The following is a 15,758-nucleotide window of genomic DNA, read 5'->3' on the forward strand; positions in this document are numbered from 1 at the left end:
ACCTCCGCCAGCCTGCAGGTCAAGGTGACTGCACACACACACACACACGCACACACGCACGCACGCACGCAAGCACGCACGCACACACACACACACTGTTAAAGAAACACAAACACACGCACACACTTACAGAAACACACACACACACACACACAGCATTTAGAGAAACACACACACACACACACACACACACACACACACACACACATTTATAGAAACACACACACACACACACACACACACACACACGGACACAGGACACACACACACACACACACACACTTACAGAAACACACACAGAAACACGTACACACACACACCCACACACATACACACACGCAGGCATGCGCGCATGCAAGCACACACGCACGCACGCACGCACACACACAAGACTCTCCCACACACACCGAGGGTAACGGCGGTTGGGTTCCAGGGCTGGACGTACGCGGACCCCCAGTCCGAGCGCGAGGACCTGGTCTACTACGAGCACAAGCCCCTCCCCAAGCCGGGCCTCGCGGCCGAGGGGGAGGACAACCAGCATCAGCGGGCCGAGAGGGGTCACCCGGGGGTCACGCGTCACCCTGACAACCCGCTGGACTTAGCGGTGACGCGCCTGACCGAGCTGGAGCGCAACATCGAGAGAAGGTACCTGCGGAGCCCGCTAGGGACCACCGTTCAGATCAGACTGGATAATGTGGGTACGGTCACTGTCCCCGCTCCCGCCCCGTCCACTAGTGCTGACTCGGGAAGGTAGGTCACCAACCATCGACGCTCCAAACCCCCCCCCCCCCCCCACCTCCCACACTCCATCCGACACGCCGACACCCCTTCTCACTGACACCCCTGCACCGCTGCCTCCCCCCTGCCCTCTCTCTCTCCCCTTCTCTCTCTCTCTCTCTCTCTCTCTTCTCTCTCTCTCTCCTCTCTCGTCAGCTCTCTCTCTCTCTCTCTCTCTCTCTCTCTCTCTCTCTCTCTCTCTCTCTCTCTCTCTCTCATCTCTCTCTCTCTCTCCTCTCTCTCTCTCTCTCTCCTCTCTCTCTCTCTCTCTCTCTCCTCTCTCTCCTCTCTCTCTCTCTCTCTCGGTCTCTCTCTCTCTCTCTCTCTCTCTCTCTCTCTCTCTCTCTCTCTCTCTCCCCCTCTCTCTCTCTCTCTCTCTCTCTCTCTCTCTCTCTCTCTCCCCCCTCTCTCTCTCTCTCTCTGTTTGTTGTTGTGTGGTTGTTGGCCGGTGAGCCGTGTGCTGGTGTGTTTTTCTTTGGGGTTGGACTCTACTGGCGGCTGTGGTTTCTGTGGTGGCTCTGTTTGGCCGGTCTCCCCCCTGGTGGCTCTTGGTGGAACAACGCGTGATGTGGTGTTTGGAGTGTGTGTTGTGTTTTGTAAATTGGCGTGTGTGTGTTGTTTGTTCGCTTATCTTGCGTTATTTGGCTAGTATGAGTGTGTGTGCGTGTGTGTTTGTGTGTTGTTGTGGTTTTATTTGGTGTGTATATGAGTGTGTGTATGTGTGTGCTTTGTCTGTTATGTTTGGTCTGTGTGTGTGTGTGTGTGTGTGTGTGTGTGTGTGTGTGTGTGTGTGTGTGTGTGTGTGTGTGTGTGTGTGTGTGTGTGTGGCTGTGTGTTTAGTGTGCTTTCTGTTATTTGACGTGTGTATGAGAGTGTGAGCATGTTCTGTACGCTTTATTTGGCGTGTGTGTGTTTGTGTGTGTATGTTTGTTGTGTGTGTGTTTGGCATCACGCGGCCTCTGTCTGCATGATGTTGTGCATCCCTGTCGTCGGGGGGCGACACAAGTCTCTCCATCACTCCCCCGGCTCTGTCTCTTCTCCCTGCATGGGTGTGGTGTCGTCGTGGCAACATCAGTGTGCACCTGTTCCCAAGCACCCCCCCCCCCCCCCATCTTGGCTGTCTCTGTTGACATGGAGCACTCTGGGCTTGCCTCATGTGTCTGGTGGCTGCTTCAGCTCATACTGTGTGTGTTTGTTTATGTGTGTGTGTGTGTGTGTGTCTTTGTGTGCATGCATACATGTGAACTGTATGTGTGTGTGTGTGTGTGTGTGTGTGTGTGTGTGTGTGTGTGTGTGTGTGTGTGTGTGTGTGTGTGTGTGTGTGTGTGTGTGTGACACTGTGCATGTGCGTGCATGTGTAAGCATGTATGTGGGTGATTGAGGTATGTCAGTGGGTGTGTGTATAAATACGAGTGTTAAAATAGGAAATTCGGAAAGTGTATTTGAATAGGAGTGTGTGTATATATGTGAGTCCTTAAAACGTGCGTGAGTGAGTAGTATGTGTGTGTGTGTATGTGCGTGCGTGCGTGCATGCGTGCTTGCGTCCGTGCATAAACGTGTGTGTCTGTGTCAGTGCCTGTCCTTCAACACACCCGCACTCACCACCTCCCTCTGCTTGCTGCTCCCCAGGGGTGAGGAAGAGGTGGCCCATGGGATGAAAGTGTGGAGGAAGGCCCTGCTGGAGGTGAGGAGCGCCGCCCAACTCGCTATGTGCCTCCAGCAGCTCCAGAAGTCCATCGCCTGGGAGAGGTCCATCATGAAAGTGGTGAGCGAGACGCACACACCGTCACACACACCGTCACACACACCGTCCCACACGGCAGAACACTTGAGCGAATGCAATGCGCACTGATGAGGACCAATTTAATGCTCCGAGTTATAGCCGGATATAACTGCAATATTAACCGAAATAATGCACAAATAATGCACACAATTATATATAATATGCATAAATAAAAGCCAATGTAATGCTACAAATGATAACTAAATAAAACAAGTACCGGTATATATTAAAAGAATAAGACAAAAATAATTCTAAGATAATACGGAAATATACACAAATAATAGACAGCTAATAAACACAATTATATCCGCAATATTTACTATCAAAGCTTATATAATGCCACAAGTGTGCATGAATAATCTAGTAATCTTATTGATCCCGCTAAACCCATTTTAGTAGCATATAGAAGAATTCAAGTTCCAAGTTTAATAGAAATTCCACCCATATTTAACTATCTATACAACCGAACAAAATGCAAACAACACAACACGAATATATGCACACAGTTTCTCTGGTTGTTCTCGCAATGCTTTTAACAGTGTGCTGTCATTGTGTGTGTGTTTCTGCAGTACTGTCAGCTGTGCAGGAAGGGGGACAACGAGGACCTTCTGCTTCTGTGTGACGGCTGTGATAAAGGCTGCCACACCTACTGCCATAAACCCAAGATCACCTGCATCCCCGAGGGAGACTGGTACTGCCCGGCCTGCATATCCAAGGTACCGTAAGCCTGGCTTCCCCTGTGTTACCAGTGTATCAAAGGCACCCTTAGAGTTACACAATCGACCTGTGTCTACCTATAACCCTGACGCCTGACAGTCAACTCTAACTGTGCGTTCACACCAAAAGCTGTAAAGCGTTTTGAGCGATTAGACATGAGCGATAAAGCGATTGGAGCGATAAAACGCTTGAGCGATAGCTTTAAAGCTGTAAAGCTGTAGATGAGAGTTGAAAACAGCTCCGCTCTATGCAAATGAGCTAGCAGCGTTTCGGCTGTAAATGACCGCCAGCCAATCGAAACGTAGATGTCTCTCGTCTGCGTTTTATTGCGCAGTAAACATACGCGAGAAAAAAACGCAAGAGCGATATGAGCTGTAAATATTTTGGACAGCGTTGCGTTTTGAGCTATATGGCGATTTTGCATCTTTTACAGCTTTTTGGCGTGAACGCACGGTAAGTGTGTGGTTGACTTGTAGTTGACGAAAAGTACTTGTTTCGATCCAAAATTCCTGCAGCCATACCATTCGACAACCAATGCGCCCTGACCCCTGTCTGCTCCGTAACGACATTTATCTGAATTCAAGTTGTTTTGGACAAAGCGTCAGAAAAAGGAACAAGCGTCACCAACATTGACTAAAGGGTCAAACTTAAACACAAATACTGACGGTGTTTGTTATGTGGGTTTCTGTGAAAACAGGCGAGTGGGCCGATTCCCAAGAACAAGAAGCCCCCCTGCAGACTCCCGCCGGCGTCCAGCCTAGGGGGAGTGGGAGGAGCGGCGGGGGGAGGAGGAGGAGGAGGAGCAGCGGGAGGAGGAGCAGCTGCAGGAGGAGGAGGAGGAGGAGGAGGAGGAGGCAGTGCTAAAAAGGGAGGAGCAGAAGTGAAGAAGAACGGCAAGCAGGCCGTTGCCGGGGAGGCGTCGGAGGAGGACTCAGCCAGCGCCGGCGGCACGCCCAAGAAAGGCGCCAAGGACGCCAGCAAGAAGAGGAAAGCTGAGGAGAGCTCCCCAGCACCACCGCCGCCACCGCCAGCCAATCAGGAGAGCCCGGTGTGCGTGAAGCGAGCCAAGACGGCACGGGACAACAACCGGGACCTGGGACTGTGCAGGTAGAGAGACGCGCCCGCAGGGTTCCCTTAAGAGCATCGCTGGCCTTTTACTCCTCTCCGTTACTGTCCCATAACTGTGCTTCAAACCACTTCTGTCACTGCCCATTTAAACCTCTCTTCAACTGTCATTTTACACTTCCTCCAAAACTGTCATTTGAAACCTCCATAACTGTCATTTGAAACCTCCATAACTGTCATTTTATTCCTCTCCATAACTATTAAACCTTCTACCTAACTTCCTTTTAAACCTTCTCCATAACTGTACCTTTTAAGCCTCCATAGCTGTTCTTTTTAAACCTCTCACATCCCCTCACAATCTCCCATCTTCTCTTTACCTGTCCCATTAAACCCTCTCCATAACTGTCCTTATAAACATATTACTTTGCTAAACCTGTCCCTTTAAACCTTCTCCATAAGTTCCAATTTTAAACCTTCTCCATAACCGTCCTTTTAAACCTTCTCCATAACTGTCCTTTCTAAACCTCTCCTCTCCATAACTGTCCTTTCAGTTTTGCTCTTCACAGTTTCTTATTCAAGCCCTTCAGTGCATGGCCCTACCCAGCGAGAGGACCATGGGGGTTAACTTCTGTTGGCTTCCCCTGACAGAGTGCTTCTGGCCGAGCTGGAGCGGCACCAGGACGCTTGGCCCTTCCTCACACCCGTCAACCTCAAGTCGGTGCCAGGCTACAGGAAGGTCATCAAGAAGCCCATGGACTTCTCCACCATCAGGGAGAAGCTTGTCAGCAGCCAGTAAGTATTCGGCTCGGACACGCTCACCTGACAGACCAAAAGCAGGGGGAGTCTTAGGCCTCGCTAATTCTTTTCTAATCGCATTGGAAGCTTTCCTTTTGTCCACCCAAAACTAAGATCTTTAAATGGAAGAACATTTTCCTATTGCTGAATTGATGTTTCTTACAATCAAGTGGGTATGAAATATGAAAGTCTATATGAAAATGATGACATTTTTGATAGAGATAGTGCTTCAGCAGGTGGTCCAGTTAATATGGTCTGCGCTTGAGAGATGACAGAAAGAATGCAATTCGACATTCACTAAAACGCCTGCGAATACTGGGGAAAATACTCGAGATGTTGAGTGTTCATGGTTGAACTTCCCTTCCCTATGCAAACGGTTTTTGTTTTCCTCCTTCCAGATATCAAAACTTGGAGACGTTCATCATCGACGTCAACCTGGTGTTTGATAACTGTGAAAAGTACAACGAAGACAACTCAGACATCGGACGCGCCGGCCACAACATGAGGAAGTTCTTTGAGAAGCGCTGGACTGAGCTTCTGAAACAAACCAACTAGGACTCAGGCTTCCCAGCGTTTCCCCGCCCCCTTCCCTCGGTCCCTTGGCGAGCAAACACATATTTTCCTCTCCAGCGAAGGGCCGCGAATGGAGTGAGTAACGTAGAACTCAAACCCTCGGGGCTGCGGAGAGGAGGGAGAGTAGGGAGAGAGAGAGGGAGGGAGAGGAGGCCATTGTGACAGGAGGTTGCTGTAGGAGGGTGTGAGGCTGGGGTTGAGCTACAACAGGGAAGGAACCCCCCCGAGAGTCCCAGGGAACCCGGCATGTCATTGTGCAATACCACTTCCTGTCTCCGGAATGCTGCACTGAAGCAACCCTCCAGTACACTGACCCTGTCCGTCCCCCCCCCCCCCCCCCCCCCCCGCGCGATACACCGAAAATACGTTCCACTACTTGTAAATAGCCGTTTGTTTTTTTATTTAATCGTATTATAGTGAATGTATTTAATTTTGTAATACTTATTTATGAATCAAGGTCCACTTCATTTTCTATGAAAAGGAAGAATCAGCTAAACGGCTTTGAGTTGATGGCAAGAAGAGGAAATGGAATGTGTGTTTGTGTCTTTAATTTTCACCCAAATACGAAACTAAGCCAAGAAAAAAAAAAAAAGAAATAAAAACCAACCTGTTTACACTGTCGCGTGCGCCGAAGCACCGGGAAAAAAAAACTACAACTGTATTTGTTTTGTTCAAACTGTAAAACTGCATTTATTCACAGGCAAATGGTCATTCATGTGTATATACTGTTTATTATTGTCAATATTACGTCTTGTTTGGAACAATGTGTAAAAAATTGTTTAAGAATATTAAGATATTGTTTATGCCTTAGAATGATTGTAGCATTCTATTTTAGTGAACGTGTTGGAAACCCTTATGATGGATATTGTTTGTACAGTAAACACATACCCTCTGCAGACACTGTGCTCTTCTTAATATTGGTAGTGCCTACCCTCTCAACAGGGGCATGTAGGGGATAATATCGTTATTTTTGTTATCATTTTAATATTTTATTTCTATGACTTCTATTTTTATTTCTGTTTTTATTTTTTTATGTATGATTTCCGATCCAACATGGCCGCCTCCAAAGTCAGACGGCGACACAGTCTTCATTCCTTCCTCCCCGCACCATCGCATTAAAAATAGAGAGAATATTCCGGAAAAAACCTGGCGAGCTTCTTGCGTATAGGCTCCGCCCGCCGCCTACCCGCCCCCCCTCCCCCCCTCCCCACCACTCTAAAGGGGACCCCTGGGGCCATTCGTAACCACTGTGTTGAATCTTGCTGTGTGTTGTGGCCTGATGGAGGCAGCTAGAGTTTTTTTATGTACCCGAGTCGAGAGTACTTGAAGTAACTTTATTTAAAGATATTGTGGAATAAAAGTATCATTCTTTTGTAGGAGCTTTATTTTTCACTAGTGTGTGGCACGGACCTATTAAAGGATGTTTTTCAACCTAAATGACCTCCGCTGGTTTTTATTACATGTTTCTTGTTTTCCCGGTTCATGGAAAGGAGAGGTGTCAAGCAGAATTACAGTTACAATACCTCAAAGCAATACTAGGCCTACTAAATAATAGGCCAACGGTGCTATGGGTTGAGTCAGATTTCACATGATAGTTTCCTATATATTGGCGTAGTGTCAGATTGAGGATAACATATAAATTATGATATTGTGTATAAAATGAGACAATATTACAAATATATTGCATTAAATATATTGTTGACGGAGGTGAATCACGTATTCCAAGACCATGTTTATGTTGTTTTATTAATTTGAACAGTGAACAGGCTAATACAATCCACAACATACAACATATTAAGAAAATAGCACTTAACAACTAAGTCGTAATATTTTTTAAGGTAGGCTATAACATATCTTGCACTGTAAATATCTCACACAAAGAATCCATCAATCAATACTTTTGAAAAAAAAGATCTAGGTTAATACAATCTTGCAGTCAGACCATTTTAAAGGAATGTGGTTTTATTGTCATGTTTTCAGAAAATACTAGAACATTATGCAACATGAACACAGGAAACTGATTACAGTTGATCCATAGATAACAATTTTCTTCGTTACCTTTATTCTAGAAACAAACCCATCTTCAAAAGAAAACGGATTATCAGCCTAACTGTCCCTATCGGTCATTATAGTTCTGCTTGTAGATAAAAATCCAGGCCACTGGGAAATAATAATAACGTGTCCAGTTGGACCAACCACGTGTCCTCCTGACGTCATAGTCAGCTGATCTACACGGAAGTAAACACACCAGATGACACGTCTGACACTACACAAGCGTACGGATTACAGTAGCTTTAAATCGAATTTACTTGATAGCTTTAAATTCCTCACGGAGCTCTGACCCGGGTTGCCCCCCGGAAAAATGGTGTCTTTAATATGCACCTTGCAGGGCCATCGAGACGACGTGAACTGGTGCGCGTTGTCCGCCACCCACCTGTCCACCTGCTCCGGGGATAAGACCCTGCGGGTGTACTCCACTGCCCAGGACTTCTCCGAGCTGCCCTACTCGCCCCTGACGGGCCACGGCTACGGCGTCCACTGCTGTTGCTTCAGCCCCTGCGGTCAGTTCCTGGCCTCCTGCTCCACGGACGCCACCACGGTGGTGTGGTCGGTGTCCGCCGGAGAGATCGAGGCGGTGCTGGAGCATCCCGGACGGAGCCCCGTCAGGGTGTGCGCCTTCTCCCCCGACTCCACTCACCTGGTGTCCGGCGCGGCAGACGGGACACTGGCGCTTTGGGACTTCCCGGCGAAGCGGCTCTTAAGGTGTGATGATGAAGTTGTTGCTGTTTTTTTATTTTTTTTATGCGAGTTCATTTATGCTGTGTATGTTTTGGCATACTATATCTTTTTCACATGTGAGTTGTCTGATTTTTCTTTTTTGTTGTATTATTATTGTTCTATCTTGAGCACAACAATTGTGAATGACACATTTCCCAAAGTAGTCTTTGAGTTCCAAACAGTTCAATTATAACTTTCAAAGTAGGCCTAGGCTGGTTGTTTTGTAAGAGCAGGCAACACATCGAAATAAGTCTGTGTCATATTACCATCATCTTTTATACACCCATCCTCTGATTAGATCTACGTTCTAGATTAGAACCAACTAGAAGAGAGTGTGTGTTCCTGCCTGCCTGCGTACCTAAAGTTTTTGTTGTGTGTCACTCATGTGCGTGCGTGTTGCGTGTCTGCCATGTGCGTTCCAGCACAAGGACGGTGAATGACGCCACGGTGGTAGCGCTCTCCTTCAGCCCGTGCGGGCAGGCCCTTGCCAGCGGCTCCACCTACGGAGACCTGCGGCTCTGGGATCTGAACATGAACCAGGTCTTCGCCGAGAAGAACGCCCACGACCTGGGGGTCACCTGCTGCTGCTTCTCCCCCAGCAAGGAAAAAGGTGGGGCATATGGCGCAGACCAATCATATTAGCTGTTAGCCGTGGATGATTGATCTATGAGAGTGCCTCATATATTTAGATAAGATAAGATAAGATAGACTTTATTGTCATTGTACAGTCACCTATACAACGAAATTGGGAATTTAGATTTATGCATTATCTTTTTGTATGAGCATTTGTCATACAATTTATGCTTGGTATGTTTGTGTATTCAATCATTTGGAAGTGTATCATGATATCAATAGAACTACGCATAGCTGGGCTCATTTTAGGTTTTGAAGAGATCTAAACCTAAACCGTTGTTCGTTTGTAAAACAATCGGTCAATTTTGAAATGTTTTCTCTCTCTCAGTTGAACTGGTGATGCATCTGGCTTCCTGCGGTCAGGACAGTCTTGTAAAGATCTGGACTGTACTAAACACCATCACTGGAGGTAAATAACTGTGTTCACATGTTAGCAGAACCTCTCTCTGTTGTTCTCTTGAGGTAAAGTCTGACCCGAACATAGGCTGTACCCGACCTTACACTCTATCTATTTCTCAATATCAACACAGAATGGGCTTGAGTCTGTACTGTCGTTTTACGGTCATGTCAGGGGACTTACTAATCTGATTTGATGGGGATCACCAGTGACAACATTGTGTCTCTTTGTGTTATCATCCGGAAGTACACCAAAACCTCAACACTGTGACTGTGTTTTGCAGTATTAAAATAAAAAAAAGCCTGCGCCGTGTAGTTTCATATCTAGTCTGCAGCCACTCTGTCTCCATGTCTCTCTGGCTCTCTTGTGGTTTCTGTCTTACTCGTTTTGTTTCTCTCATTTCCATTCAAAGGACTTTTTCCTCATTAACAGCTCATAATATTGACATGATATAAGATTATTTCTTTGTTCTGTGTGTCTGTGCTAGGCTGGGAGGTGAAGCTACTCCACACGTTGAGGGGCCAGGTGGCCCCTGTTCTGTCCTGTTCTTACTCCTCTGACGGACAGCTGCTGGCATCTGGGTCAGTCAGTGGCTTTTGGTTCAACAAATACAAAAAAAGAAATCAATCAACTGCATGATTAATTTTGAAATTAAATGTTACGTTTAAATATATTTGTCTAAATAGGAAAATATATCTACAATAAAATCTAAAATAAAGGTTGAGGAGGCTGTTTATGAGTCTAGTAGTCAGAGTGCCCTGAAGTACCCTTAGAAGTTATATCCATATGTCCTGCTAAAACACCACAGTCGACGCACCCAGAAAATTATGCACTTTGGTTATCTCCGGAACAGAGAATAAAAAGATTACTCTTTGTATAATTTATAGGTTGGTGTTGTATTTAAGTGAGTGTGGGTCTCGACACAGCTTTAAATGTCTGCTTTTAGACATGGGAACTTGTTTTATAAAATTGTATTGTTTATTTCTTAGCTCTGTGGATAAAACCGTTACCATATATGATGCTGTAAGTATATCTCACTCAATTCATTAACTGGGTACAAACTCTTAACTCTACATTATTGTCAATAATGTGGATAGAATATTGACTACCGATAGTGATGTTGATGTTTGTTGCATTTTCAGAACAACGCGGTTTTGCTGTACACATTGAACCAACACGAAAGGTAAGCGTCCCTGCTCCATTATTGAGAGAACAATGAGCTTGGGTGTGCAGGGCTATAATAATGTCATAATCATTCATGTGTCGTGTTCTAGGTATGTGACGGCGTGTGCCTTCTCTCCCACGGATGCTGTCATGGCAACAGGATCCATGGACAAAACGGTCAACGTCTGGAGGATCCAGGATGGGCACAGCTGCAAAGGTCAGTTCATACTAATACTAGTAGTACTAATACTACTAGTACCACTAATAATACTAGTACCCTTATTCTTCTAATATTAATTGTTGAATATCTGGAGCATCCAGGAAGGACACAGCTGCCATGGTCAGTGAATACTAATACTAGTATTGGTACAAACCGGAAGGTTGCTTGCTCTATCCCCCTAGCTGTGTCGAGGTGTCCCTGGGCAAGACACCTAACCCTAACTGCTCCCGCTGAGCTGGCGGTCGCCTTGCATGGTAGACACCGCTGGGAGTCTGTGTATTAAAATAGTTATAAGTCGCTTTTGGATAAAAGTGTCTGCTAAATGTAACTTTAAATTTAATAATACTAGTACTATGTATTCTAGTCATTATAAGAGTTAAAAATCGGTCACTTCATACTAATACAACTAGTACTACTAATTCCAATCGGTCAACCTCTGGACGATACAGGACAGACAAAATCACTACTAATCAGATTATCATTAATGATAATAAACAACCAACAAACTTTGTGTGTGTGTGTGTGTGTGTGTGTGTGTGTGTGTGTGTGTGTGTGTGTGTGTGTGTGTGTGTGTGTGTGTGTGTGTGTGTGTGTGTGTGTGTGTGTGTGTGTGTGTGTGTGTGTGTCCCTCCCTCCCTCCCTCCCTCCCTCCCTCCCTCCCTCCCTCCCTCCTTTCGTGCCTGGATAAGGTGGAAAATTAGCCCCAGGTGAGTTTACCTTATCTTTTTCCAGCTGATAAACACAGGAGCCATTGTACATACCAACTATTAACTTGTTTAGACACTTGATCCCCAGCGAATGACAGTGGATTTAGAACCAGGTCATTAAGGAGCGGATAGGGGATAGACAGTACAGAGACAGGGTATGAATGAGCTGGTAGGGGCTAGGGTTAGGGGGCCTCTTGCTCAGGGATACAGGTACAGGTAGAGGCTGCGCCCTAGCCTCCCACTACCTTGGTTTCGTAGTCTTCAATGTTAACTTTGATTGTTTTAGTTGAAATAAAATAAAATGTTACATTTACTTGAAATGTTTTACATTTCAGAGGATTGCGCAACAACCTTCAGTGACGGTAGGAAACGTCTTTTTAATTTTCCTTTAGGTCTGACAAATGTCAGCCCGTTGTTTAGTTTCACAGCAGACTGATATTTCGATGTCATTAAACATTATTGAGCCATTTAGTAGTCTTCTCTCCCTGTCCCTCACCCTCTCTCTCTGTTTCTCTCCCATTCTCTATCTGCCTCTCAGGGAGAACGGCAGCGGGTCGGTCCAGGCTGCTGGTCTCTGATTGGTCAGAGGAGGATGTGGGGGCGTGGCTAGTGGAGGAGGGCCTAGAGGGATTGGCCGTCACGTTCCGAACCAATAACATCGATGGGGCGGAGCTTCTGGAAATTACCAAAGACACACTGGTGGAGCTGCGTGTGGGTGAGAGACAGAAGCTGATAACTGTCGGTACTAACAAACACTACCACTATGGTAAAAAAGGAAAAGAAACTGGGGTATATATATAGCACTGTTCCTTTTTCTTATAATCTACTCCCTGGTTCGTTTGCTGTCATCCTAAACCTAAGGAAAATGTAAAGACAACCTCACCCTCTAGGTCCGGGGTCAGCAACCTTTTCAACATGAGTCCTTTTTCCATCAGATTTTCAAGCGAATTAACTCTTAAAGCGAATTAATTTGTAGCGACATAAGAAGCGCCTAAACGGTTTTCCATCGACAGAATGATTATAGCGAATTAAAATTGTGTCACAATGCCCCGTGTTGAAGCGCATTTTTCTGACCCGCTAGATGATTTTCCATCAACAATGCGCATGCGCGACATTCTATATCGCTTCAGCCGTTTTCCATTACTTTTATGTCGCTAGAACTTTCCCAAAACCACCTCTGCAGAGCGAATTAACTTAGTGCGACAAAATCGGCGTTAGAGCGATATAACCCTTTTTCCATCACATATGTCGCACTAACTTTTGATGCGCATCATTTTAAAGCGCATTATCTTTTTGATGGAAAAAAAGGACTATGCAGTGCCAATAGTCCTTTTTCCATCAACATTTTGCAACATGGGCTTAAAAATTGTAATTACATATGTCCCATCTTAAAACACCATTTTCAGATATTCAAAAACATATTTGCACTGTGAGGAATGTAAAAAACGAGAATTTATGGGAATGTTGGAACCATCCACATCAATATCTTTAAGACATGTACAGCTTTGCAAAACCATGTGAAGGCGATGCATTCAGGCCACTTGCAACAATATTTTAAATATTTTCTTCTCTCTATTACTCACAACATAGGTTTAAAAACTATTAAATGATCCCATTTCAGAACACTGCTTTCTGTAACTAATTTAAACATATTTGCACTGGGAGGAAATGGCCAAAACAGAATAAAGTGCAAAAAAAAAATTGGTAGTAATGATTATGCTGCCGCATTGGGCTGTGAATTTTTTTAATAATAATAATAAAATAGAAAAAAAACACACTTGAATTTTTTTTTCAAGTGTGCCAATGATTATGCTGCCCCATGCCAGTGGTGGCACGCGTGCCTCGGGTTGCCGACCCCTGCTCTAGGTGGAGCTAGAATGTAATCTGTGGATGGTCTTAAACATTGGCCTATTGTGTGTGTGTGTCTGTGTCTGTGTCTGTTGCCAGAGTCAGTGGGTTTGCGTGGTAAGGTCCTCAGGAAGATCGAGGAGTTAAAAGGTGTGTCTGTGTGTTCGGGTGTACCTGATGAGTATCTGTGTCCAATCACCAGAGAGCTGATGAAGGATCCCGTCATCGCTGCAGGTGAGCTTAACAACAACCGGGGTTCAACACTTTATACCTCAAAACTTTAAATGGACTGTACGTCTGAAATATATTTCTTATTTTACCTGCTTGTACTTTTATTTTATATCTCACTTTTAATGATTGTCTTTTAACCCAGATGGCTACTCCTATGAGAGGGAGGCCATTCAGAGCTGGATCAACAGCCGGAACCGCTCCAGCCCCATGACCAACCTGCCCCTGAAGACCACCCTGCTCACACCCAACCACACCCTGAAGATGGCCATCGGGCGCTGGTCCACCAGCCACTAGTGGGCCTGGGAACCGCCTCACCAGGACTCACCACGCACGAGAGACTAACCGGGAACACACAAGCCACGGCATATCCGGTGTTGTTGATGTAACGCATGTCTTGGACACAACCAGAAGGCTCTCCGAAGGCCTTCGGGTCGTTTTTCTGGAAGAGGAACGGGGTGTGAGTGAGGTGGCCGGGGGTGTAGTTGGCGTTGCGCTCGACAGAAAAGGTTTCTTAAAGTCTTAAGTATCATCCAATCAAACGGTCACATTCAGGCAGTGCGCGGACTCAACAAGTCAACTCGGTTAATTTTATTTTTGTTTTGTATTTATGATTGACTTGTGGTTGACTTGATGTGTATGTCTACAAACCCTCCTTAACATGCCCTGTGCAGTTTGGATAACAGTGGCTGCTAAGCAGCTAAAGCTTAAAGGACGTCTGCCCATTGTGTGTATGTCTTTGGGGATTGAACCCATGACCTTTTTTCTGTGGCGAGTCAGACACCAGAGGACTCGTCACCTGTGTCACTTTAAAGGAGAGAGTCCAATTAAATGCACAGACTCTGGTCTCTGTGAAAAGTCTGTTTTTCTTTCCATCATTGAATCGTGCATGTCATTTTTATGACAGGACTATACAAAATTATTAGTTTAGTGAAGTATTAACACATGATATGTTATAATGGCTTCTGTATAATTCTTACATTAGTCATTGAAATGTATATTCCTCACTTATATGAAATGGTCCTGTTGTAGTAATTAACCAATACACATTTCATGTTCTCCGCACTTCATTTAAACCAGGGGTGTCAAACGTATGGCCCGCGAACGGGTTTAATCCGGCCCGCAAGATGCTTTTGTGAGTATAGTATTGTAAAAAAAAAATATATATATAAAAATCCTTCCTAGCATTACATGAATTGCATTGACTGGCACTGATTAATTTGTTGTACATTGAACTACTGGACAATTGTGTGCAACTGGAAGTCGCTTTGGAATGTAAAATGTTTCCAATTAAATGCACAGACTCTGGACTCTGTGAAAAGTCTGTTTTTCTTTCCATCATTGAATCGTGCATGTCATTTTTATGACAGGACTATACAAAATTATCAGTTTAGTGAAGTATTAACACATGATATGTTATAATGGCTTCTGTATAATTCTTACATTAGTCATTGAAATGTATATTCCTCACTTATATGAAATGGTCCTGTTGTAGTAATTAAACAATACACATTTCATGTTCTCCGCACTTCATTTAAACCAGGGGTGTCAAACGTATGGCCCGCGAACGGGTTTAATCCGGCCCGCGAGATGCTTTTGTGAGTACAGTATTGTAAAAAAAATATCTATACATAAAAATCCTTCCTAGCATTACATGAATTGCATTGACTGGCACTGATTAATTTGTTGTACATTGAACTACTGGACAATTGTGTGTAACTGGAAGTCGCTTTGGAATGTAAAATGTTTTCAATGAAGGAAACTGCTGTTCTTAATGTGTCCACTAGAAGTCGCAATAGCAATTATGTTAAGCAAGCAAACTTTGAGGAAGACCAAGCTTTTATTGGTCGTCATGAAAAAAAACATAAGGGGTAATACTGTGGTTTTTTATTGGTCGTCATGAAAAAAAACATAAGGGGTAACACTGTCGTTTTTTATTGGTCGTCATTTAAAAAAACATAAGGGGTAACACTGTTTTTTATTGGTCGTCATGAAAAAAAACATATGGGGTAACACTGTCGTTTTTTATTGGTCGTCATGAAAAAAAACATAAGGGGTAACACTGTTGTTTTT

The 15,758-nt window shown here is 44.8% G+C and overlaps 2 protein-coding genes and 1 long non-coding RNA gene across 3 annotated transcripts; 2 read left to right on the top strand and 1 right to left on the bottom strand.

Moving 5' to 3' along the window:
* LOC132472394 (bromodomain adjacent to zinc finger domain protein 2B-like) lies at positions 1–7,147 on the top strand (the record flags this gene model as incomplete). The annotated part of the gene is made up of 7 exons (XM_060071999.1): positions 1–24; positions 434–750; positions 2,407–2,542; positions 3,130–3,276; positions 3,975–4,384; positions 4,991–5,134; positions 5,536–7,147. Coding segments are annotated over 7 exons (1,335 nt in total), but the record flags the coding sequence as incomplete, so codon positions are not given.
* On the bottom strand, positions 3,712–3,929 carry LOC132472628 (uncharacterized). The gene is made up of 2 exons (XR_009529124.1): positions 3,799–3,929; positions 3,712–3,766 (listed from the first exon to the last, which is right to left on the bottom strand). It is a non-coding gene; the product is annotated as an uncharacterized LOC132472628 (long non-coding RNA).
* Positions 7,148–7,920: 773 nt separating the features above from the next.
* Positions 7,921–14,531, top strand: wdsub1 (WD repeat, sterile alpha motif and U-box domain containing 1). The gene is made up of 12 exons (XM_060072345.1): positions 7,921–8,473; positions 8,911–9,098; positions 9,450–9,530; positions 10,006–10,099; positions 10,508–10,541; positions 10,661–10,701; positions 10,793–10,899; positions 11,592–11,609; positions 11,945–11,971; positions 12,148–12,324; positions 13,557–13,691; positions 13,831–14,531. Exons 1-12 carry the CDS (start codon positions 8,073–8,075, stop codon positions 13,980–13,982), a joined length of 1,455 nt encoding a protein of 484 aa, XP_059928328.1. The 5' UTR covers positions 7,921–8,072; the 3' UTR covers positions 13,983–14,531.
* Positions 14,532–15,758: the final 1,227 nt, after the last annotated feature.

This window comes from Gadus macrocephalus, chromosome 14, assembly GCF_031168955.1.
Source record: "Gadus macrocephalus chromosome 14, ASM3116895v1".
Lineage (NCBI taxonomy): Eukaryota > Metazoa > Chordata > Actinopteri > Gadiformes > Gadidae > Gadus > Gadus macrocephalus.

What these genes read in the sequence shown, in the direction of transcription:
- wdsub1 (XM_060072345.1), top strand. Translation starts at nt 8,073, where the DNA reads ATGGTGTCTTTAATATGCACCTTGCAGGGCCATCGAGACGACGTGAAC. An exon ending in GGACAGCTGCTGGCATCTGG is followed by an intron (nt 10,100 to 10,507) that starts GTCAGTCAGTGG and finishes TTTATTTCTTAG; the next exon opens with CTCTGTGGATAAAACCGTTA. An exon ending in CCGTTACCATATATGATGCT is followed by an intron (nt 10,542 to 10,660) that starts GTAAGTATATCT and finishes TTGCATTTTCAG; the next exon opens with AACAACGCGGTTTTGCTGTA.